The 24,775-nt window shown below is 40.2% G+C and overlaps 1 protein-coding gene across 2 annotated transcripts in view; it reads right to left on the bottom strand.

The window, feature by feature from the left end:
• ARHGEF28 (Rho guanine nucleotide exchange factor 28) overlaps positions 1–24,775 on the bottom strand; it is a 263,410-nt gene that overhangs the window by 5,779 nt on the left and 232,856 nt on the right. For both annotated transcript variants that reach the window (XM_070412179.1, XM_070412180.1), the window contains 2 exons: positions 22,673–23,158; positions 21,045–21,345 (listed from right to left, as the gene is read on the bottom strand). In XM_070412179.1, the coding sequence (XP_070268280.1) occupies positions 21,045–21,345; positions 22,673–23,158 (787 nt within the window). The remainder of the gene's footprint in view (positions 1–21,044; positions 21,346–22,672; positions 23,159–24,775) is intronic.

Below are 24,775 nucleotides of genomic sequence, written 5' to 3'. Positions count from 1 at the left end.
TAATGCGCAGCATTTTCCTTCTAATGGAAAACACTTATTGTACAAAGCGTGAGGTGTCTTTAGAGCAAAGGAAAATTGGTCTCTGTCCCTCATTTTGCTCAACTCCATTTTCCGTAGTGAACCACAGACAGGATGTGAGCCTCTGGCATGAAAACCACTCTGGAATTGCTATCTGAAACCAACGCTCTCCATGGGTATTATGATTCCCTCTATTATTCCTCATGTACCAATACTGCACCTGAAATAAAATAACCAAAGTGTGCTCTGGGGAGTGTGTGCGTGTGTGTGTGTGTGTGTGTGTGCATGCACACGTGTGTGTGGTGTGCACGTATAAGTTTATAATGTAAGAAAGCAACCAAATTTTTTGTTTTTGTGACTATTAGAATTGGGCTTTAGTTCCTTATCAGTAATTAACATATTTTGAATAACCTATGTTGGTTATAAAGGTAATTGCTGACAAGAAACACAGCAATTGAAGCAACCAGTACAATGAAGAAGTGGTTATATTAACACAAGTCATGTTACAATGTGCCAGTTCTCTCTGCTGTCTGAACTCTGATTTGTTCTCAGACTCTTCTTTCTCCCCAGAGGGTGCCAAGGCTAAGGACTCAGGACCTTCACATCAGCAAGCTCCATGGGAGGATGGGGCAATTGCTTCTACCTTCCCCCTCTTCTTTGAGATACATTTCAAACACTGTTTCTTTTTATTTCAAAAAGTATGTTTTTCTAAACAGGATTCTTCACAGGGATTAATAATAAAAGAATAGAGTGGTCCAGTAAGTTGATGAAATGCTGGATAAATCAAGGTTATTGACAGAGTCCTCAGAATTTTAACAGGTTCACCTGTATTATAAATCTGAGGGAAAAACAGAACATGAGCCTGGATGGCATGGCTCAGTGGTTGAGTGTCAACCTATGAACCAGGTCACGGTTTGATTCCCGGTCAGGGCACATGCCTGGGTTGTGGGCTCGATCCCCGATATGGGGCATGCAAGAGGCAGCCAATCAATGAATCTCTCTCATCATTGATGCTTCTATCTCTCTCTCCCTTCCTCTCTGAAATCAATAAAAATATATTTTAAAAAACAGAATGTGATATTCCCCAAACTCAGCAGGATGTTCTCATAATGTACTTTGCAGTGTTGTGTTTCATGTAGCACACTTTGGGGAATACTGCATTAGAGAATGATAAGCCTATTATAGACTAAAAAAAGAGACAATCAATGACCAAGATGCAAGAATAAATCAGGGGTGAGAAACTGAAAATAGGTGAGGGTTCCCAAATTCAGAAACTCTTAACTCTGTTTATAATGTCTATAGGGGATCCTGGTAATAATCAGCAATGGCTGCTAAAATGATTAGGAGAAAAGCTGATGGAAAACTTTATAATGGAATGGATCAAGCTGAGAACATCTGAACCCACAGATTAACCTTAATACCACAAAAAGAGAAACAGACATGGCAAGTCTCCTAATGAATGCAAATAGGAAATAGACAACATATACAACACAATAAATATACAACACTATTTATGAAAATTTTTTCATGCCAGAAAATAAACCATATATCTAGTCAAACATCAAACATAGTCCAAACTATCAGTTGACAGGGAATATAGGGGCAAAGGAATATGTTATGTTAAATGACACCACAGGGATACAACAAAATCCAGAATATAAGAAATTTTTCAGAAAATAGTTTTCCCCTAAATAAAGTCTTTTAAATAAACAACCCAGTCTTTTCAACAAATTGTAAGATTTTTTTTTAAAAAAAGGACAGGAGAACCTTAAAAGAGACTTAAGAAATAAACAAACCAAACACAATATATGAAATTATTTGGAAGCCAATTCAAACAAACCAAAGGAAAAATTGAGACAATCAGAGAAATTCAAGTACTGACAGTATGATTTTAAGTAAAATTACTAATTTTTTTAGGTGTAACAATGATATTGTGTTGATGAAAAAGAAAAAGAGTCCATGTCTTTTAGAGAAAGATACTAGAGTATCTATTCTAATAAAAGGGTAATATGCTAATTAGACCAGACATCCTCGAGACATCCTTCCGGACAAAGCCATAGTGGCAAGGGCCTCGGTAGAGGCGGTTAGGGGCGATCAGATCAGCAGGGGAGAGCAGTTAAGGGGATCAGGCCGGCAGGGGAGAGCAGTTAGGGCAGCGGTTCTCAACCTGTGGGTCACAACCCCTTTGGCAGTCGAACGACCCTTTCACAGGGGTCGTCTAAGACCATCCTGCATATCAGATATTTACATTACGATTCATAACAGTAGCAACATTACAGTTATGAAGTAGCAACGAAAATAATTTTATGTTTGGGTCACAACATGAGGAACTATATTTAAAGGGCCAGAAGGTTGAGAACCACTGAGTTAGGGGGATCAGGCCAGCAGGGAAGAGCAATTGGGAGGATCAGGCTGGCAGGCAGAGGTGGTTAGGGGTGATCAGGCAGGCAGGGGTCCCGATTGGAGAGGGTGGAGGCAGGGCTGAGGGACACCTCCCCCCCCCCCCCCCCCGTGCACGAATTTCATGCACTGGGCCTCTAGTTTTTGATGAAATGACAGAACACCCTAGATTTGCTTTAAGATAACCCAATGTGTGAAATGTTCCATGATACATTTTTTAAAGTCCATAGCTGGACTATAAAATTATAAGGGTTCTCTGTTATTACAACAGCATAGCTTCTACATATCTGACATAAACAGAACACTGTAGCAATAAATTAGAGGCCTCCTCTGGATGCTGAGTGTTCTTAGATCAATTTTAATGCAACTATATGACAAGGCATTGGCAAGTGCCATGTAAGGATTTATATCTATGTGTAAAGATACATAAAATAGATGCGATTCATTTGAGTTTATAGCTACATATATAAAAAATGATACAAATTCAGGTATGGTCTTTGCTCTTGCCTAAATAATCTAATCTCTCCTATGTGAAATATAATTCAGAAGAGATCTCGTACCCTGGTGCATTTGACTGTGGCAGTAAATTAATAAGGTTCTCTTGGAATTTGGATTCCTATTATTTAGTCTTTTGAATTTACTTAAAATGAAAATATAATATTAAAGAAACAGGAAGTAAAAGTAGTATGTCTAGTCCAATAATATCAAAGTAAATTTCAGTTTATAATAGTAGGTGTTAATATGCATTGCCAAAAAGATGAACGAAATAGTGGATACCTGATTCAAAATTTCTACCTAATTTAATTAGAGTCATTGGAATCGCCAATTTGAAATTCTCATGTTTAGAAAGTACCTTAAAATTTTATTTAGTCTAATCCCTGTCTTCTGAGAATTAAATGGAAAATCAAGATAGTTTTGCTTTATAGGGCTTCTCTCTTTAAGACACTAACATTAGTTGCCCTCGAGTCAAACATTCAATTCAATCCTCACAACAATCCACAGTGGTAGGTAACTATGGAATATGAAAGAGAGCCTAGAACCAGCACAGAGACAGACCTAACCCCAAAACACAGGAAGCTGAAGGAAACTTCCAAAAAAACAATTAATATATTTAAAGAGTTATTTAAAAGATATTTTAGCCACAAAACAAGAGTCCATAAAATAGGAACTATAAGAGAGCAAGAAATATCTCTTGGAAATTAAAAATATGCTGGCTGATTTTTTAAAAATTAATGCAATATTAGGAGATAAGAAAATCTTCCAGAAAGTAGAACAAAAACATGAAGAAATGGAAATAGAAGAAAAACAATAACAGAACAATCAGAGGATCCAAGAGGCCAAACATATAACCAGAAACAGTTCCAGTAAGATAAAACTGAAGAGAAGCAATTTTTTAAGAAAAAATTTCCCAGAATCAAGACAAATATGTCTAGAGACTTGAAAAAGCCTAATGCATAACCAGCAAAAATGATTTTAACAAAAGACCACACTAAGGCATACTATAAAATTCATCCAGAAAGGGATAAAAATATAATTCTAAAGGCCTCCAAAAAGTGAGAACAAGTTACAAACAAAGGGTTAGCAATCAGAATGGCATCAGACTTTTCAACAGCAACCATGGCAAGTGAAGAATCAACTCTTTCAAAATTCTTAAGGAAAATAATTTTCATCTAGAATTCTAAGCCCAGATATATTATAAAAACCAAGTGTAAAAGTAGCAAAAAATAAACAAATGAAATGCAAAAGACATTTCAACTAATTTGGGGGGAAAATTGCTTTCATTACACCTTTTCTTAGGGAATTTGGAGATATTCTCCACCAAATAAAGAAATATGCCATTACAGAGAGAGAGTGGGACTGAGGACATAGGATCCAACACAGGAGAGATGTGAAGGGAAGCCCTGGGGGAGGGGTTAGAAACAGCCACATAGCAGGCCGAGGGGGCAACAAGGGCCTATGGAACAGGAGGACAGAGGATCGTGAAAGGGAAATTTCCAAGAAGGAAAATGAAGCTGATAGATATTCGATGTGCTCAGGGTGTGTAAATACTGTTGATCAGTTATGGAGAGGTAGGAAAGAAGGTACCAAGTCTCACTAGTAATTAGGGAAGTATGAATTGCAAGAATGAGCTACTAGTTCATACTCATGATATTGGCAAAAATTTAGAAGCCTAACAGACCTAAGTGCTGGGGAGTAGCTGAGGAAACTGGAACTCTTCTATACAGCTGCTGAAAGTGATATTACACAACCTCAGAGAGAAATCAGTAATATCCGGCAAAAACCAAAGACATCCTTACCACTTCTAGGCATTGGAATCTAAACAAACTCTCAGTCATGTGCCCAAAGACATGTTTATAAAAGGATGTTTACTGAGAATAGTTTGTAATAGGAAAAAACAGAAAACATCTTTATTGCTCATTTGTAGGGTAATGAAGATGCTCTTATTTATTCATATAATGGGATAGTATACAACAGTTTAAAATGGTGCTACATTTATGAATATGGACATTGAGTAAAAAAACAAGATATACACATATGCATATATATACATACATATATATGAAGAGAGAAAGGGAAATTTAAATACTGCCTATATGTTATTATTATGGAATATTTGTTAATTTTTTCTTGGTGTGATAATAGCTTAAAAAATATAGCCTTATCTTTTAGAGATATATACTGAAATGTTATGGATTGATAAGCATTTACACATGATTTTTAGGTATTGCTACAAAATAATACAGGGTGTGTGTGTTTTGCGGGGGGTGGGGGGAGGAGTCTAGCTTATTAAACATGACTGGCCATAAGTACCTAAATGTTTGAAGCTGAGTGGTTGTTTGACTTCTCTGTTTAGTTTTAAACATGTCTGAAATTGTCCATAATACAGTCAGGTAGACAAAAAATATGTCAAGTTCAATTTTTAAATCAAAACAAATTAAGATGTTCAAATCCTGGAGTCTCGGCTAAAAAGCAGGGACAAGTTTTTAAAAGTGCGCCAAATGAAACGACATGCAGGTCTCCAGCTACAAGGACAGGGCAGTATTTTCATGGCGCCGAATTCCTCTGCGGGATGTGGAGACCAGGACCGTCCATGCCGGTGGAGTGGACTTCCTGGAAACCGCCTGCCACAGGACGCGACCTACCCACACGGAAAGAGTTATGCCTCTCATTTCTCGGAGAGAAGAAAAAATGAATTCACTTCTCTGCCAGCTGAATAATGCAGGAAATCAACCAAGGAATTTTAATGCTGCATTTACTTCTTACTGGTTCAGTAGAGGGAAAAGCAGCTGTTCAAATTCTTAAGCACACAAAATCCAGTGTTTTTCTAAATCAGAAGAAGGCAAGCAATTATACCAAACACACCCAAGTTAATTAGTTCTACGTACTTTTTAATAATTATGTTATTACTAGACCAAAAAAAGAAGGCATCCAATGTTTGAAAAGTCTACAAATGAGGGTATTTTTCTCTTAATCAACTATAGAACTATGAGATGTCAAAGAACTTTGTTTCAGAGCAACATAAAATTCTTTTTTTAAAAAATGTGAAACATTATTTTCATAATTCTTTTTTTGTTGTTAATCCTCACTTGAGAATATATTTTTCATTGATTTTTTTTTTTTTTTAGAGAGAGTGGAAGGGAGGGGGAGAGACAGAGAGAAAAACATCGATGTGAGAGAGACACATAGATTGGTTGCCTCCTGCACATGCCTTGATCAGAACCTAGGATCGAGCCTGCAACCTAGGTACATGCCCTTAACCGGAATCAAATCCAGGACCCTTCAGTCCGAGGGCCAGCACTCTATCCACTGAGCCAATCTGGTTAGGGCTTATAATTCTTATTTGTGAAATAACATTTGCCAAGATGCCAAACCCTGAAATATCATTTCCAACTAAAGCCTTGAGTTTATGCCACTCAAAAATGATGGTAATTTTAAAAGTACAACATATATAGAAAATGTTTTCTTCAATGCAGGTTTTCACACCCTTGGCCTTCTTTTCACATTAATGTTTGTTATCAGAGTATATTTCTGAAAGTTACATTTAAAATAAGTATTTTTATAAATTATACAATTAAAGAAGTGGGCAGTTTGCAGAGCAGAGGCAAAATTGGGACTTTACCAAAAGAGCAATTAAAAGAGAACATATGCATCACGCACTAAACTGCTCTACTCCTTAGAGCCACTCTCCCAATTTTAAATTGCCTTATGCATACAAATGTCACATGAAGCTCCTCTACTTAATATCTGTGCTTTCTGACATGTGACCTGTGACTAACACTTGAGCCTAAAGCAACTTGCTAATTTCCCTTTAATTATCTACCAGCAGATACAAATCCCCAGTTGGCACACTATCCTCCTCCTCTTCTCAAGGAGCCATAGAATTACCATATAACTTAACCTTTCTTTAGTGCAGGGGTGGGGAACGTTCAGCTCGCAGGCCAGATAAGGCTCTGTACCTGCCAAGGCATTAGAAGTGAGCTACTTAAATGTTTGACCCAAAATAATTTTGTATGGCCTGCGAATGATGTTCCAAATATCCAAATGGCCCTTGGCAGTAAAAAAGTTCCCCACCCCTGCCTTGGTGGAGTCAGCCAGCAAAAGAAAGGATCATGAAGCGTAGTCTCAGCTACTTCCTTAGTGACCAGCGGCCCCCGTTCCTTCCAGACTGCTGCGGCCACAAAGCACGCTGACCTGAAAAAGCCTATTTCCTCATAGAGGAGGAAGATGCAAACCCAGACAACTACAATAAAAACAGGACATCCTGCTCACTGGCTAATGATACTGCCCCCTGCTGGACACCACATCAGAGTCCCTCCAGAGGGAGAGTTTCCAGATGTGGTGACCAGGACAGACTTCAGAGAGACAGCATCTGACCTGAGCCTTAAAGGCTGACCAGGATATTTAAGGAGGAGATGCCTCCTGTGGAGGTATTCCAGGTGGAGTTTGATGCTGTAGGAAAAAAAAAAAAAGATTTGTCAAGTTTGGCTGCAATGAGTTTACGAAGATGAATAAAGGGATGGGTGCTGGGAAGGTAGGCTATGAAGGATCTTGAATGGCAGTGTTGGGAGTTTTAACTCTAGGGGTAAGCTTGGCAGCTACTGGTGATCAGGGCCCTCCTTGGGTCCCCCGTAAGTCTACATACTCGGCTTCATCTCACGTATTGCTGCCCTAAAACAAGAAATTCAGCCCCAGGAGCAGGGGGAAGGGAGCCATACTGCCCCTGACTTTTGCCTGCCTAGAATGAGTCCACATTTAGCCACTTTTCATCCCTGTGATGATAAAGCATTCATTCTTTGTTGATTAGTTGAGGACATGTCAAAATAAAAACTGGTTCGAGCCTCTCATCCATTCATTCTTCAGTAAGCGTTGCGAGCCTAGTGCGTGCCCTGCACTGGCCCGAACACCAGAGAACCGAGTTGAACACAATCTCGTCCCAGCACCCAGGACGTGTATAGTCTGTATAATCACTTCCAGAACTGTTTCAGTTTCTTAAAGGTTAAACAGGCACCTATTCTAGGAGCTATTTTATTCCTAGGTATTTATCTAAGAGAAATGAAAACATAATACACAAAAAGCCTTGTGCAAGAATGATCACAGTAGCTTTATCCACAATAGCAAAAAACTAGAAATAAGTCAGGTGTCCATCAAAAGAAGAATGTATAAGTAAATGGTAAATTTATTAATGCAAGGTTATGCAGCGGTAAAAGGGAACCTACTATGGATTTATGCAATAGCATGGTTGAGTTGCAAAAATAATATGCTGGGGAGTGGGGGGGCAGGGGGACTAGACACAAAAAAGTACATAGTGCTGATTCCATGCCACTCGAGAATAAGCAAAATTAACCTGTGGTGATGGAAAGCAGATGGGTATTTGCTTCTGGACGGAGACTGGTTGGAGGGAGGTGTAAGAGGGCTTTCGGGAGTGATGAAAACATTCTGTGCCCTGATATTCTTTCCAAAAAACTGAATGAATAATAGAGTTAATAGCTGAGCATTTCACTGTATGCAAATTTCATCTCAATCAAATTATAAAAAACATCTTGGAGTCTAAAGGGGAGAAGTGACAAAACATGGTGGAAAGTAATAAAGGGTCTTCGGCACTTCAGGATCACACAGGAGAGGCTCCTATCCCAGACTGAGAGGCTCTGGAGAGAGTCCGGAACAAAGTGACCTGGAGCTAAGTCTTGAAAGATGAGTAAGAGTTAACCAGCTTTGGAATAAAGAATGGAGGAGAGGAAATATATGTAGGGGGGCTGCCCTTTTGCATGAGTGAGAGAACTTCAGATGGCTGGACCACAGGGTAAGAATGGACAGAATAGTGTGAGACTAAGGCTGAGAGATTGGAGGCCAGATCAGTCCTCTAGGCCCCTGGTCAGCAAACTGCGGCTCGCGAGCCACATGTGGCTCTTTGGTCCTTTGAGTGTGACTCTTCCACAAAATACCATGTGCGGGCGCGCACGTACAGTGCAATTGAAACTTCATGGCCATGCGCAGAAGTCGGTATTTTGTGGAAGAGCCACACTCAAGGGGCCAAAGAGCCACATGTGGCTCATGAGCCGCAGTTTGCCGACCACTGCTCTAGGCCCAAACACATAATTCCCTGTGCTGCATCAGGGACGGCTAACTTTAGCACATGGCACGTTGGATAATACCAAGAAAGCTGACCCAGTCAAGCCCTAAGGAGACTGTCCATGAACCCTTATCCATAGACCCAAAAGCTAACCTGGGGGCCAAACAAAACTCTATCTTTTTTTTCCTATCTTTTAAAAATGTTTTTATTGATTTTAGAGAGAGAGAAAAGGAGAGGGATAGAGAGATAGAAACATTGATGAGATAGAAATAGCGACCTGTTGCCTCCTGCACACTCCCCATTGGGGATCGAGCCTGCAACCTGGGCATGTGCCCTGACTGGAAATCAAACCTCTTGGTTCATGGGTCAACGCTCAACCACTGAGCAACACTGGCCAGGCAAACAGAGCTCTATCTTAAACTCATCATGTTGAATTTAGTTTTCAAAAGACAACCCATGTGGTAAATTGTGTTGGGATATGTCATTTAGATTTCAACTGTTCCCAAGGGAGAAAACAAATGTATTTGAAGGATGTGCCACAGGCAATGAATTTATTTCAACATCTATTTACGTCAATGTTTTTCCCAGTCTATTTCAAGAAATAGTCACCCTGCAAGATGCTGGGCTGGAGAGGAAGCTGCTGTGGTTAAATAGGATTGGGAAGTGCCACTTCTGGAGATTCACAGTACACACGAGCTCAATAAAAGTTCTAAAAAAGTTGTGTAGTCCCCAAACCAGCATTTCTCAATATTACCTGACTATGAGAACTTTTTATCATGTAAAACCTAGTAAGAGCCAGCAGAGTTATGGAATATTTTTTGAGACATGCCTTCTTGGAAAATATCCAAATGAGACAGAGTAAGTCTTTCAGGTCACCACGGCAACCATCTGGGGAGCAGTCCAGTGGCTCAAGTGACCCAGTGCACCGCCTACTGAATTACCCCTTTTCTTAATACAAAGTATAGAAGTAACATTGATAACAACCATGTCTATGGAGTACTCCCAAAATTCTAAGTATTTAATGTTTTGTATTATATAATTCTCCTATCACCTACAGAGCAGGCACTACCAGAAATCCAATTTTGTAGATAAGAAAATAGACACACTAAGTAAGTGTAAACACTTGTTTGAAATTTCACAGGTAGCAAATGGCAGAACAAGAATATGAACCCAGACATAATCTCCAAGCCCTCTGTATTAATCATTATGCCAGTCAACCATCTTCATTGTTCTATTAATCAACTGCATTCTTTCATGCATTCATTTGTTCATCCATTCATGTATTCATTCATTCAAATCTCTCACTGAAAAGTGAAGTACTGATAATTCATGTAAAGGTCATTATACTGGGAAAGTATGTTTTTAGTCTATTTTTTATGAAACTTGGTTGAAGAGGTGGGAGAAGGTGGATTCTTTATCTTCTCACCTTTGAATGACAGGGAAATATCACATCACCTACTTTCCTCACAGAAACATGTCTAGTCTTGGTCATTTTGGTCAAAAATAATATTTGCCAAGCAGGTTTCAATCCTAGTGGATTTTCTAGGATAGTCTTGATTCAGTTATTTAATCAAGCCTTTCATGAAATACATTTTCTGAATTTTCTTAAATCATGTTCTCAAAGTTAGCCAATGGTCTCTTAAAAAAAAAACACTCTGAAAATAATCATCTTTTTAAAAAAATGAAAATCATTACCAATAACCATTACCATAGTGCTATGAATTTGTAGAACTATATATTTATAGAAATACTATACATTTTTTCAGAAAATAAATATTTCGCCTTTAAGCCCACTTTGATTTATAAAAATAAACATTTAATTCTGTCTCTATGTGGGTAGGTGGGTGTGTCCAGGTGTGTGTAGGTGAGTAACTGAATATCTTAAGTACTGCAATAGGCAAGAGATTGAATCTGTCAAACACATCTGCTATATCTCTGTATATCAATATGTCTATGTCTCTTATCTGATGAATACAAAGAGGAAATATTTTAATTTACTGGCAGGAGCATTTGCAAATATCTTCCATATTCTTACCAGGAGCAATGATAACTTCTTTGAGTAGGGTAATTTGAATGTGATTTTCCCCAGTACTTCCTTTGCTTCTAGGCTTACACAGTTCAGATTCAGCCTCTCCCACCATACCCCCCATGTTTGTTAAGGCCTCTCAGAGCAGAGGGAGCTCATAAAAGACGCATTTAGTATTTTATCCTTCACAATACTTTACCTCAGGCTGCTTGTTCAGCATAAAATAACTTTAATATTTTTTAAATCTATGTAGGTAGTTGAGTACCTTAAGAGAAAGCTAAACACCTGACCCCTTGCAGTGTTGCTGCAGTCTCCTTCCAAGGGCGGGGGGGGGGGGGGGGGGGGGTGTGTGTGATCCAGTTCATGGTCCCCAGGGAGATATCCGTGTGCAACTGCACTTCTTCACACTGGAGCCTGAATGCAAAATACAATCTCATGACTACACACAGACCAACAGACCACCACATTTTGGCCAAAATTGTTCCTTGTGCTTCCTCCCACCCATGGATGCGCCCATGAAAAGTGGTCTGCATATGCAAAACTCGGTGAATGTATTTTAGAGCTCATGCTGAACAGAAGCATCAAGCATCTAAAAATATAGGATGAGTTCTACTTGTGTATAATGTCATGCAAATCTGGCTAAATGAACAAGTAATCAAAAATAGCACAACTTTGGTAGGAATAAATTCATCAAGAGTCAGACGTTTAACCTATTCATTGGAAGTAATACTAGCTTTGAAAACCTTTAGTTTCTTAAAAGAAGGTTCCATTGTAATCAAATGGAATATACATCAAGCTTCCACATCCTTGTTAAGAACATCCTCCAAATAGAACCATATGGAAGCGAGTAAAGACAACACAATATACATACACTTAAGCTACTTAAGCTTATACAATTTTAAGAATATGCAATAGCCCCATATTTACTATGATAAAATAAGAGAAAAAAGTCCAGCATAGCTTAACAGTTAACTTTAAGGGCACATCTGAAATGACAAGAATACAAGCCTGAGATCCTAAACACGCAGATTCCAGAAGCTTTTGGCAAAGTCAAGTATGCGAAACCTCCTTGACTGCTAATATCACACCAGCCCATCTTCTGCCATCTGCCTCTAACAAATGTAAGTGTATTCCCCAGAGGGGAACATGCTGCCTTCCTTAATCATTCCTACAAAGACATCCAAACACATGGCCTACCTCTATTGAGCATGACTGCCCTGAATTTGGGGGAGTGGGGAACCAAAACCATAGCCTTCTCTCAGTAATCCAGAAGAATCCAGAATTCTCTCATCTACATGACCAGGGTCTAGTGTGAATGAGGCAAACATGTACAGACTCCTATTCTGAGATCCCATGAGAAGGCCACACCATCCATGAGAAACAGGAGCTTCAAAATTCAGAATCTACAAGAACATACCAAGGCTTCCGAAGATACCTTAGTGTTAAAACCACCTTCTTATTCTGGGTTTCACATGAAGAGGGCTTTGAGCATGCAATTCCTGTTTTCGTTGCTGGTGGATTTATGAGTCTCGGAGTGCAATGCCCTTCTTGCGGCGTTACAACATTCTGTATGATTAATTGATTGCAAATCACTGCACAGGATGCCAAGCTCACTGGTAGGAAGCAGGTCATTAAATAAAAACGAACTCTGCCAATGTTTTGCTTGTAAATGTTGCTTCCAAAGCCTTAGAGCACCATTCCTTCCAAAATGGCCTCACCTCCCAGGAGAAGCACGTCTCCTGTGTTTCTGGTGGAGGATCCAAAAACTCCATATTTAAACCAAACATTCTGCATGTTTTGCTGCGGGAAGAAAGGGCTGTAGTGTAATGAAAGCTGCACAGAGAGAACTGTGGAAGGGTGTCCCCATGAAAATCACTTTGCACAGCCTCACTGTGAAATTGTTCAGCAAAAGGCTCAGAGTCCTATCGGCATAACTGGAAACCTCGTAAGACTACATTTTTCCTTAGGTAAACTTTCAAACCGAGCATTAACATATCAAATTAAATTGAATTAATATCTCATCCAGAAAGAGAATGGATACCCGGCCCCCTATCCAAGGAAACTCAGCAGTGATTGATCATGGCAACATCACATCTCTGCAGATCAAAACGCAGGCCCAAGCTTATTTATTATCTGGCTCGAGGTCTGAGCAGAACAGCCAAGACTTCTCCCCTCAGCCAGTGTGTCTGGAAATTGACCAGCCAAGAGCACATAAGTGCCTTTCAGTTCGTCTGGGGTGAAGCAAAGGGATCTATTTCTTAAGATGCCACTAGACTTAATTTTAAGATTGCTATTTTTAAAAAGTGTGATATTTCAGGCCATATTTGAAAGCTGACAAGTAGAAGGTCTACCAGGGAAATTGGTTCCCACTATAGAAGTGTATTTACCTAAACAAATACTAACAGTTTTGCCTGGGGAGATACACTGGACTGTTAAATAGGATTTAGCAAGAGAAAAAGGGTTTACAAAAGTGTTTCATTGATGCTGAGCTAGCGACGCATATTTAATTTATTGGTGCTGGAGCTACTTTATGGTTAAAAAAGAAATACCACAGTGAACAGATAAGCTGACTAATAGTTATTAATACAAGAATTAAATGCTAAATTTTTTATGTGCTATCCTCCTAAAATGACAGCAATGGATGCATTTCTACTTGCTTAGAATAAATTAAAGCATTTTGTGGAGAACACTACATTTTTATTTGATACGCATAGCCATATGGGACTATACACATGATGATCTAAATGAAAAAATAACTCATATAAAAAGATCCTCTCTAGAGTGGTACAGAGTGCCAATCCCAAAGTGATCAACAGGACTGGACATCAGTAAACAAAGTTATTTCCACAGTAATGAGGAAAAGTTGGTAATTGTTAAAGTCTGCTACCTAGAATCCAAAAAGATATTAAAGGCAAGAAATCTTGCAGTTACCCAGACATTTTAAGAATGCCATCTAGTATTAGGCTAAGTGAAATAAGTCACACAGAGAAAGACAGATACCATATGATTTCACTGATATGTGGAACCTAAAGAACAAAATAAAGAAACAAACGAGAGAGAGAGAGAGAGAGAGAGCAAACTGAGGGATTCCAGATGGGAGGGCATTGGAGGACTGGGTGAAAAAGGTGAAGGGATTAAGAAGTACAAATTGGCAGTTATAGAATAGTCACGGTTGTAAAGCACAGCATAGGGAATACTATATATGGTGTCAGGGGTGTATTAGAATTATCAGAGGGATCACTTCATAAATTATATAACTATCTGACCCCTATTCTGTACACCTGAAACTAATATAAAATAATACAGCATGTCAAAAATAAACATATACTCATCTTACAAAAGTTTGAAACTCACTTGATTCAGTGAGCTAGCTTGAGGCACTTGTCTAGCTGGCCCATATGAACCACCATCACACCGCATAGCTCTACTAGCTTTTCTTGACCTCTTTCAATGCCTCAGTAAAGTCAAGCTGTGTGGCACAAGCTCATAGCTGCTTTCATTTCTGCAAAGTGTGCAAACCTTATCCTTCATTCATGTCCTAAATATTTATCAAGTGTTCATTACATGCCAAACACTGTGCTTGGTGCTTGTGATAGAGCAATTAACGAAGACACACGGAGTTTTCTACCCTCATAGCTGATTGTATTGTGGGGCAGACAGACATTACGTAAATTATTACACATGCAATTAATTCCAATTACAGTAAGTGCTAATAAGAGGTGCTGCCCAAACCGGGAGGACTATAACCTCCTCAATTTAAGTGGAGAAAAACAAAGTTAGACCACCTGTTTCAATCAATAAAGTTTTACCGGAACACAGATAATTGCATTCTTTACGCATTGTCCATGGTTGCTTTCGAGCTACGTGGCAGAGTTGACTATATGCAGGAAAGACTTTATGGCCCCAAAAGACTAAAATATTCACCACGCGGTCCTTTAAGAAAAAGTTTGCCACTCTCTGAACCAGATGGTCACATTCTTCATAGGGAAATATAACATAACAGTCCTCAGCTGAACACTCCACATTTTAATCAAGCCCTAAAAATAGAATCTCCATGGTTGGGTGGACAAAGGGTGAGGAAGGAGACAGTCCCCAGATTTTGATCCATGGACAGGGTGATGCTTCCTTTACCAGTTTTGGATCACTATCCCAGGAGTCATTGAGACTGACAGGAGCATGCCTTATCCTTTAGGCATGTTTGGTATGTAAATAGTTACAAACCTCCCTTCCAGACCCAACCCTTAAGTCACTTCGAGAATAAAAGCCACACTGTAGTAGAGAAGTCTAATATGTGGCCCATAGATGGCATATATGTGTGTATATGTACAAGTGTGTAAGTGTGTGTGTTTTAAGCTAAGGATAACCCAAGGCCAGGCCTAACCTCTGGACTCTTTTGTACTCAGTGGACTCCCACTTCAGCAGCTTGTTCAAACCAAACTGGAGCCCAGGGTGGGGAGGAACAGGCAGCCACATGGCTGGCTGGCTGCCTCTGAATCCACCCACCTGCTGGTTTGCTCTCCCGCTGTGTCCTGGGCTCTGTGCACTAGGCGGGATGGCCCTGGCCCAGTTGGCTCACACAGTCAATCTGCCCCCAGAGAACTATGCAATCAGGAAGTTGGCAGGCAGCACCAGTGGCTCACCAGGCTCTACAAGCAAATGGCATGTTTCCCTTTCCTGGTACAAAATCTGCAAAAGGAGAAAGTCAGTCATCTACACTATCAGTGAGAAAGATTAAAAGTAAGCCTTTGAGCCCAATCCATTATACTCTTGTCAAGATGTAGATTACTGAGAGCTAGCAATATTATGGTTTCCTTTAAAATGTTACCCAAAGTTTTAGTCAAGATTGTAGAAGATAAAGAGTTGCCCAATGATTTCCCAATTTTGACTTCTACAAACTCCCATAAATATATCTAAATAATAATTTGTTGTCATAACGAATGTTTCCAACCCTTCAGCTCTGGTTTCATTTAAGCAATCCAATATAAAGGCATCTAATATCCTTCCTGATCATAAAGAGAGCTCAAAATTCCCAAAGCTCCTAATGAAGGCCTTGGTTTGGAAATGTGGCTGAATGAATCTACAGATTCCATACTTGCTGCCCTAATTCCTATGAGATGACATAGGCTTGATAACAGACACCTATGTCTATAAACATATAGGCATATGTTTATCACAAGTTCACTGTTATGCCATTTTTGAAAAATAAAGTTCAACTCACTTTTCTAACCAAGTAAAAAAAAGCTCACAAGGTAGGTAAATTATAGTTCAACTTTGGTATATTTATAAATAATCAAAGCCTTCATGACACCTAAAAATATTGCAATGAAAAAAATGTATAATCATTTTATCCTATGTTAAGGGTTAAAGTGTGCCCCCACTCCCCAATTCATATATGGAAATCCTAACCCCCATGACCTCATTAGAGAAGGCCCGAATCCAACAGGCCTGGTATTCTTAGAAGAAGATGAATTAGGACACAGACATGCATGGGAAAGACCATCGAAGTCAGAGAGAAGAAAACCTCAGTCTCAGACTTCCAGCCTCCAGAACGGTGCAGAAATACATTTCTGATGTTTAAGCCTCCCAGTCTGTGGTACATTATTATGGCAGCCCCAGCAAACTCATACCGCCTTCTTGTCAAATACACCTTTGTCACTGAAGCTGACAGTACAGAATGCCAGTTTCAGTTTTATGGGAAATTGCCTAAAGGTCTTTGGCAAAGCTCCTTTCCACATAAATACGGTGCCATTTCTGAATTATGGAATAGTTGCAAAACATTAGAAATTATCATATACTCACTTCTTAAAGACTTACTTAAATGCTAACTACAACATGGCTTTTTATTGGGAAATTTTCTATTTTCTTTCCATATGTTAAAAAAAAGTTCTTTAGAGTTCAACACAGCTGTCTGTATTTTTTTAAAAAGCATTGCCAAGATGAAATATTCTGAATACAATGCTTTGAATTTTGAAAATATTTTGATGGGCACCAAATTCTAATATGAAGCAAAGGGAAACACTCTTTTGGAATTCAAACATAAAGTTATTATCTTTTTCCAATATCTCCATGACTAACTCATACACTTTGGCTCTTGATTTAAATTGTTTCATATGCATGGCAAAACCATAATGCTTTACATTGAAGAGAAACATTTCAGGTAGCCTGCAAAAATTGAGGTACAGATAAAAATATAACTGAAAATGGGGAATAAGAAGATTTCAGATTAATTTTCATACCATGAAGTGTTTTCTCTGTTGATCAATGAAAAAGGCAAACATCATAAACTAAGAGATGCATTGAGTAAATAGTTCTAGGATTCTAAAGCGAGAAGGAAAAAAAAAAAAACCTCATAGGAATAAAGTGTTTCTTTGTTTGTTTTGCCTTAAAGAAGAGTAATGCAGTTGAGCATTTCATGGGGCCAATTACATAGCAATTGTCCCACAGGGACTATGTTGTTTAAAAATTTCACATTTTCTGTACTCGTGGCTAGTGTCCCTCAGAGGAGTGCAGATTAAGTTCTTAAACTAACCGTCCCTTCCTCTATAAATAAAACCAAATTCCAATTTGGATATCATATTCAAACATCCAAGAATTTTGTTCATGAAACAGCTTCCAAAACTGCAAAGTAAAGTTTTCTCAAGTGCTACCTCAAAAAAATATATACAAGGGGAGCTATGGGGGGAAAAAAGAGGAACAACTGTAATAATCTGAACAATAAAGATTTAATTAAAAAAATATACAAGTAACATGGAGCATCATAAGGCATCATTACAGAAACTATCCTTACGAAAAGGTGTCTTCGGGCAGAGTGAAGCTAACAGTATTCATGGTGTCTGAAGGTGCTCAGAACCCATGGCAATCCCAAAGATTTAGAAAGGTTTTCCAAATGCTAATATTAAAGGGAGGGAGAGAAAGAAAACAACCACCCCCAGCTCTTAATCTTGGACATCCTGCTAGGCATTACAACCCGATTTCTTCTATTTCTACTCCAACTTCTCTAAAACGTCTAATTCCAAACCGCCTTCTAGAAATCAACAGTTTACAGGGTAATGATTAAGAGCATGGGCTCCAGAGCCCGTCTTCCCCAGGTTCATCTCTGGCTCTGCTACTTACTAGCTGTGTGACCTTGGACAAGTCACTGACCCTCCCTGTACCTCAGTTTCCCCTCTCAAATGGAGATGATCACAGAACCATCTCAGCGGACTGCGTGGTAAATAAGTCTCTCCAGGCGAAACCTTAGCACGGTGCTTATAAGTTGATGTCACCTGTTGGTGGTGGTGGTGACAGAGCAATTCAGAAGCCAATCACAACCAGAGCATGCGGAGCACAGTGAGACGTCTGGCGAGACTGGGTTGAACAAACCAATGAAAACTCCAGTGTAGGTGACAGCTAAACACATTTGAGAATTTTATTTACAGACAAACTTATCCTGTTCCAGAAATTCACATCTCCACTGATCTGAGCTGGTCATGCGCACCGAGTGCTGGACCAGACAGTAGAGCAAGCCAGTCCTTAAGGCGTTGCCTGAAGACAGCTGACTGCAGGGCCGGCCTACATATGAGCTCTTCAGTGCAGCGTTAATCGGATCATGCTTAAATGCACGTTTAACAAAAACACCGACAGGAACATGAGAGACAGATTTTGTTAGCCTAAACACGGTGAGCTCTGGGTCTCAGGAGTGGGGACCACTCACCACCCAAAGATTCAGCAGCCAGGTGTGAAAGTAGGGACAGTGGCACTGTGCTGTCCTTGATGCCAGCACAGGGACTGTCCCCTCCACCGGCACACCCTGAGCCTGCTCCTCCCAACCCAGCGCCGCCCCTACGACGACGCAGGGAGAGCACTGCAGGGTCGCGAAGACCGACATCAGGGGATTATTTTGTGCTACTTTCAATTATATGAGCTGTGAAGGCTCTGGCGAGGTTCGAACAATTTTATCTGGCCCTGACAAGCCTCTGAAGAACATATATCCAATTTTCATTCCTCTTCCCTATCACCCCCTTATCTCTGACTTTCTTTTCTCTGCTCCAGGAACTGCTTATCACGCTTAAGTAAACAAATATAAGTAGGGGTTTTTCAACTAGTTGCAAAACTCCATGCTTAACAGCACACACTGCATTTCTGACCTAATCCCTGCTTACACACCAGGATGTTCCAAGAGATTTAGGCCAAAGTTGACTTTCTTCTCCTCTGTCAATGGCCTGAGTGTCCTTGGCCTGCATGGCACACAATATCTGAAGCAGAAGTACTTTTTCTTAGCATTTCCCTTGGCTGCGTCTAATTCCGAGCATGTGGAGGCCTGGTTTTGTATATAATCACTGTTTATTTCCTTAGTACATTTTCTATCTCCTGCAAGTGTGCTGCCAAATGTTTAAAGCTTTCTAGTTTGAAGCACAAGCCATAGAGAAAGATGGGAGATACACAAAAAGCAGGAGAGAAATTCTTCTTTTTAAACAAAAGCTGAATGTGGTTTAACTCAAACTGAGTTTTTGAATTAGGCCACAGCCAGTATGCAAAACCCCACCAACAAGAACATCTGAGGCACTGGACACAACAAGTTAATGCGTCAGGGTGTCAAGGCAACATGTACCTAGAAAAGGCATTCTGCAGTGTGGTCACCATCACCCTCAAGGTGCAAAGTAATATATTAAAGTGGTTACACTTTATAAATGCTTCCTGACTCTTCATTTTATTTAATCCCAATGAATATTCCGTTGTATATTTTTTTATTTAAAAAATATTTTAAATGATATTTTAAAGCAATATTTAACTCTCTCCTATATGCTGGCAAGAAATAAGAATGTTATAGCAGTGACTATAAAGAATGATCCACTGCTACAAATCAACATCTTTTGGATTAATAATTCAAATTAATAATAATAACAATTCAAAGAAGATTTAAAACTTTCCAGTGCTAAAAAGTTATCCTACTGACAAACTTAGAATCTGTAACAAGCAGGGAAACAAGCCTGTGCCCAGTTCTGAAGTTCTGTACGGCTGCTTGTTTTATGTTTCTGAAACATTTTGCTGTCAGTGATTTAGTTCACATCCATGTGGCCAACCATTTGTTTATTCTATTGCATGCCATCTGTTTTTTGGTAGAGAGGTTTCAAGTTCTTCTCATTCCCTACCTCATATCCCACGGAAAACAATTTATAACACACTTAGATTTAAATCTTTCGGATTCATGTGGAGCTGGTAACTCGAGCTGCCTTTCACTGATATTTGGCAAATGCTTTAATGGGATTAGCAAACTGTGTTATTATGAGGTACTTATGGAGACACAACACTTTTTTTTTTTTTTTACAATGACAAATGATGTTACCAGTTTCATGTTGGACGTTTAATAGCAATACAGGTTTCACTAATGTTACAGGAAATTGCCCTGATAGACAATAAAGTCCTACCACAAACCCTGTCCATATCTTTTATTTCTGAGAGTCAACAAGTATGTGTATCCGGATGTGATAGGATCTACAGTGAGGAATAGATATCAAGTTGATTCACTTTTAAGAGAAAGAGAAAGTTATCATTTAACCCACAGGCCTGAAAACCCTGTCTGGTCCTAACATCTTGCTGGCATCCTGTAAGCCCTCCAAACATGGTCTAGCTCAGTGGCTGGCATACTGCGGCTCGCCAGCCACATGCGGTTCTTTGGCCCCTTGAGTGCGGCTCTTCCACAAAATACCGACTTCTGCGCATGGGCCACGAAGTTTCAATTGCACTGTACATGTGCGCCCGCACTTGGTATTTTGTGGAAGAGCCACACTCAAGGGGCCAAAGAGCCCCATGTGGCTCGCGAGCCACAGTTTGCCGACCACTGGTCTAGCTTGTCTTGTTACTCACAAGTGGTGGCAGTCCCCAGACTTCCCCAAAGAAAAGTTTATGCCACAAACTCCAGCTCATCTGCACCGATTTATTCCCATTCTAGGCCCCCCCACACTTTGATTTGCTTTAAAGAAGAGCCAACCATTGAAAGGCACAGCTTCTTGTTGAAACTATACAGATGATGCTTAAAGTGTTAATTACCATTTTGACAAGAATCCTCGCTGCTTTGGTGGAGGGGGGCTGTCTGCTGACAGGACTCAGCGGCTGTCCATAGTTCATGGTTTTCACCCGTGGGCTGAGAAACACCTGTCTTGAGGTCTACTTGATTTTCACTAGTCCTTTCCGAGTCAGAGTTAGATATACTGGGGGGGCAAGTGGCGTCCTGGTGGATGGCTGGTGGAGTTGATTTGTCGAAAGTGTTACATGACATTTGTACTAAAGCATCGTTGATGAAGAGTGAATTTTCATAATGTAAACTCTCAGATCGATTAAGTTCCATTACCTGTGTAAGAAAATAAAAAGAAAAACAACCAATAATTTCTCCAGGCATTTGAACAAGTTTTATCAAGTATTTATTCCTAGTAGAATTTAGCAGGCAACATTTTAATAAGAGTGAGTCAAGAACATTACTCTTGACTCCTTCCTTCCAGGCCTTCTTTAATGAGCTAGTACCAAAAACTTTAATTCACTATGCCCAGCATATCTTTAAAAAAACAAAACAGACAAACAAAAAAACCCCAGCCCCGGCCGGTGGCTTCGTTGGTTGGAGCATCATTCTGTACAAAAGGTTGCCAGATTTGATTCCAGGTCAGGGCACATACCTAGGTTGTGGGTTCCATCTCCAATCGAGCTGCACATTGGGGACAATGCATTGATGTTTCTCTCTCACATCAATGTTTCTCTCTCTCCCCTCTCTCTCCCTCAAATCAATAAGATGAGGCTTAAAAACACACATAAGCAGTAGTGCTCTCTGCCATTCAAATGTTCCACTTTATTTTAAGAGAGAGCAGCTTTTTAACTTTTGTTAAATAAAAAAGCTGAAAACATATCCATGCACACATGTATTTGCAATAAATGTAATTTAGCCTACTTGAAAGGAAAGTCAGATGCAGCAGAACTCTCTTATAAGCGTATCAACTTTTACAGCATTACATACTATCAATAAAAAAAAAAAGCATGGATTTGCTCATAGCACAGAAAAGCAAACTCGTGGGACAAATGAATTGCCGAGCACAGTTAGAGAGGGTGCAAGTGGAACACAGAATCCTTGGAAAGGTTTTATTCTGCCCAGTCATTAGCTAGTAGACTCCTGTGAACCATTCCTAGTGAAAGTGATTTTGAATTTACTCTGTCAACATGACAAAAGGAGCATAAGCAAGGAATAACAGAACAGTGTTATACTTGCTAAATTCAGGACCTATACTGCACATTAACAGCTAACTGACCTACTAACAGGTAAACCTGTATACAAGGCTAAGACCAGACCATATGAAGAGGGGCCTCCCCTATGGAAATCAGCATGCTCAAGGTGGGGTGCCTCCAGGACAAGCCTCCTCTTGCTGGGACAGCGCGATTCTGTGTTCATTCCCTTGGATAAGGGCATCTCAACCTACAATGAGCCCAGGATCCCACAGGACCAAGGCCTTTCACATTTCCATATTTCAAATCAAGACGCATGTGCACTGTCTGGGAAAGTTCCAAGCTTCTGCATATTGAATAACTCTCGTGAGCGCTTACACAAGAAGCAAAGAGACAGGACGGTGAGTGAGCCTGTCCCTGAGCGGCTGCCCTCCACGTGGCCTGGGCAAGCACTGAAGACCCATCCTTACCTCCTGGCTTCCTGGAGAGAAGGCCGCGGGAAGGCTGCTCTGCCGGCTGTGCTTCCAGCCGCCCAGCAGGCTCTGCTGAGCACGCATCCTGCCCCTCTCCCTCTCCACCAGGCGCTGGCCCGCCCTCAGCTGCTCCAGGTTCTGCAGGTACTCCTGCAGCTGCAGGTCCAGCTCCCCGCGGTTCCTGCGCAGCTGCTCCTCCTGCGACTGGCACTCCCGCTCGCGCTCCTGCAGCCAGCTCTCCCGGGCCTCCTGCTCCCGCCGCTGCTGGTCGCACCTGCGCTGCCAGCGCCGCTGGTCCTGCTGGAACTGGCGCTGCAGCTTGGGGATGTCGGCCAGCTCCTCTCGCTGCTTCTCCAGGCTGTGGTGCTTGTCCGGGTCCTGGAAGGGGCTGCCTCGGAAGGAGGGGCCCGGGGACGAGCTGTCCTGCGGCTGGAGAAGCAGCCTGTGGATCTCGATGTGGCTGTCCTGGATGGCCAAGGCGGCCTGTGGGGCAGAGAGGGAGAGGGAAGGCCTCCATGTTGTCTGCACTTTGGTTGGAAGTACCTCTCAACACAAAAGGCTTGACCGAATTCTACCCTCTTGCTATCGCTGTCCTTTTTCTCCGCGACCTCCAAAGGCCAGCCTTGGCACATCAGCTAGGCTTGTCTACACTTCCCAGTGGTAGGGCCTGGGAATTTATACACAAAAGAATAAAGCACAGAAGCAACAGGCACCCCCTGCTTTCGGAAATGGGGTTTGTTGCTGGGTTTTGGATAGCATTTCTGAATAAGAATTCAGTGCATAAATTCACAAGACTCTGCATTCCTGTGCTGAATCTCACGCTCTCTCAGAATTCATGAGAAGTTAAGAATATATATAAACCCGGTAGTATCTTTTACTTGAGTCTCAAGCCAGAAATTACTTAAGCTACATTACATATATGAAGACATAAAAATAAAACTCAACCACTTGTAGACTTTTGGTAAATAACCTTTTTATAGTATGATGCCCAGGAATAGCAGTTAATATATTTAGAGTATGTAGGTGGTAAAGTTAGTCTCGTTACTGTTATTTCTTTGTATGATAGCAGGAAGGCCATGCATTAAGCTGAAATTCATGTGTTTAATAGTTGCTAACAGGAAGCTGGAATGGTTAAGGAAACATAGATACTCTAAAGCCCAGAGGATTACCAACTAGATTAAAAAAACATTTTGAGTTATGGTATCTGCCTGTGAAAACTTTGGCCACATCACAGGAAGTAACTGCCAAGATTTGGAAGGATTCCACAGGAAAAAAAAATATATCCGTGAATACCCTTGGAAGCTTTTAATTTTAAAAGTTCCCACTTAAAGTGCAAAGAAGCACAGAGGGGACTAATTGGAAATGGCCACATACTGGGTATGTGTGTGTGTTTTGACTCATTATGAGAAATTATTACTCTTTGAGGGGTAAGTTCACATTTTTCTTCCCTAAGAATTTTTAAAACTGTCCATGTAACAGATGCTGGGAAGATGGGGATTTGACCATTAGTTCTCTGTTAGATCAGCATACTTTTGAAGGTTAAAGGAGTAAGGTATATTTTAAATTGGTACTTATCTTGGAATAAGATTCAAAAATGTATTCACTGGGGCCTTTTGAAATAAAATTCATGTTTTTAAATTTGAAAAGAATTCTTAAAATTTCAGAGCCACACAAATCTTTGATTCATGTATGTTAGAAGTTACTGCAAAGAGAACAATGATCACTGAGAATAGGTACTGGTTACTTTGATCTTTAAGTCTGAGATCATAAGCTATTCAGGACTCTGAGGCCCTGGTGGGTAAACTGTATCCTGCACATCACCATTTAATTCTAACAAATCTCAGGCATCAGTCCAGTAGAACAAACAAAAATCCAATATTTTGCATGTCAAAACCACCATCAGCAATGGTAACGCTCATGTAAGGGTTGCAATTAGACTAAGTGCTACCATGAAGTATTCCTCACCTCTACTTACATTTCGGATAAGACCATTTTCTTCTTAGCAGAGAGGTAGAATTTGAAGATTGGATTGTATTCATTTTCACACTTAAAGTTGACATTGATAATTAGGACAGAGAACAGCACTTGCTTTTCAACTTT

The sequence above is a fragment of the Myotis yumanensis genome, unplaced genomic scaffold, assembly GCF_028538775.1.
Source record: "Myotis yumanensis isolate MYYU_CA2020_CCGP unplaced genomic scaffold, mMyoYum1.0.hap1 SCAF_4, whole genome shotgun sequence".
In the NCBI taxonomy this organism is placed as follows: Eukaryota; Metazoa; Chordata; class Mammalia; order Chiroptera; family Vespertilionidae; genus Myotis; species Myotis yumanensis.
This window is presented reverse-complemented; position numbering and strand designations above follow the sequence as displayed.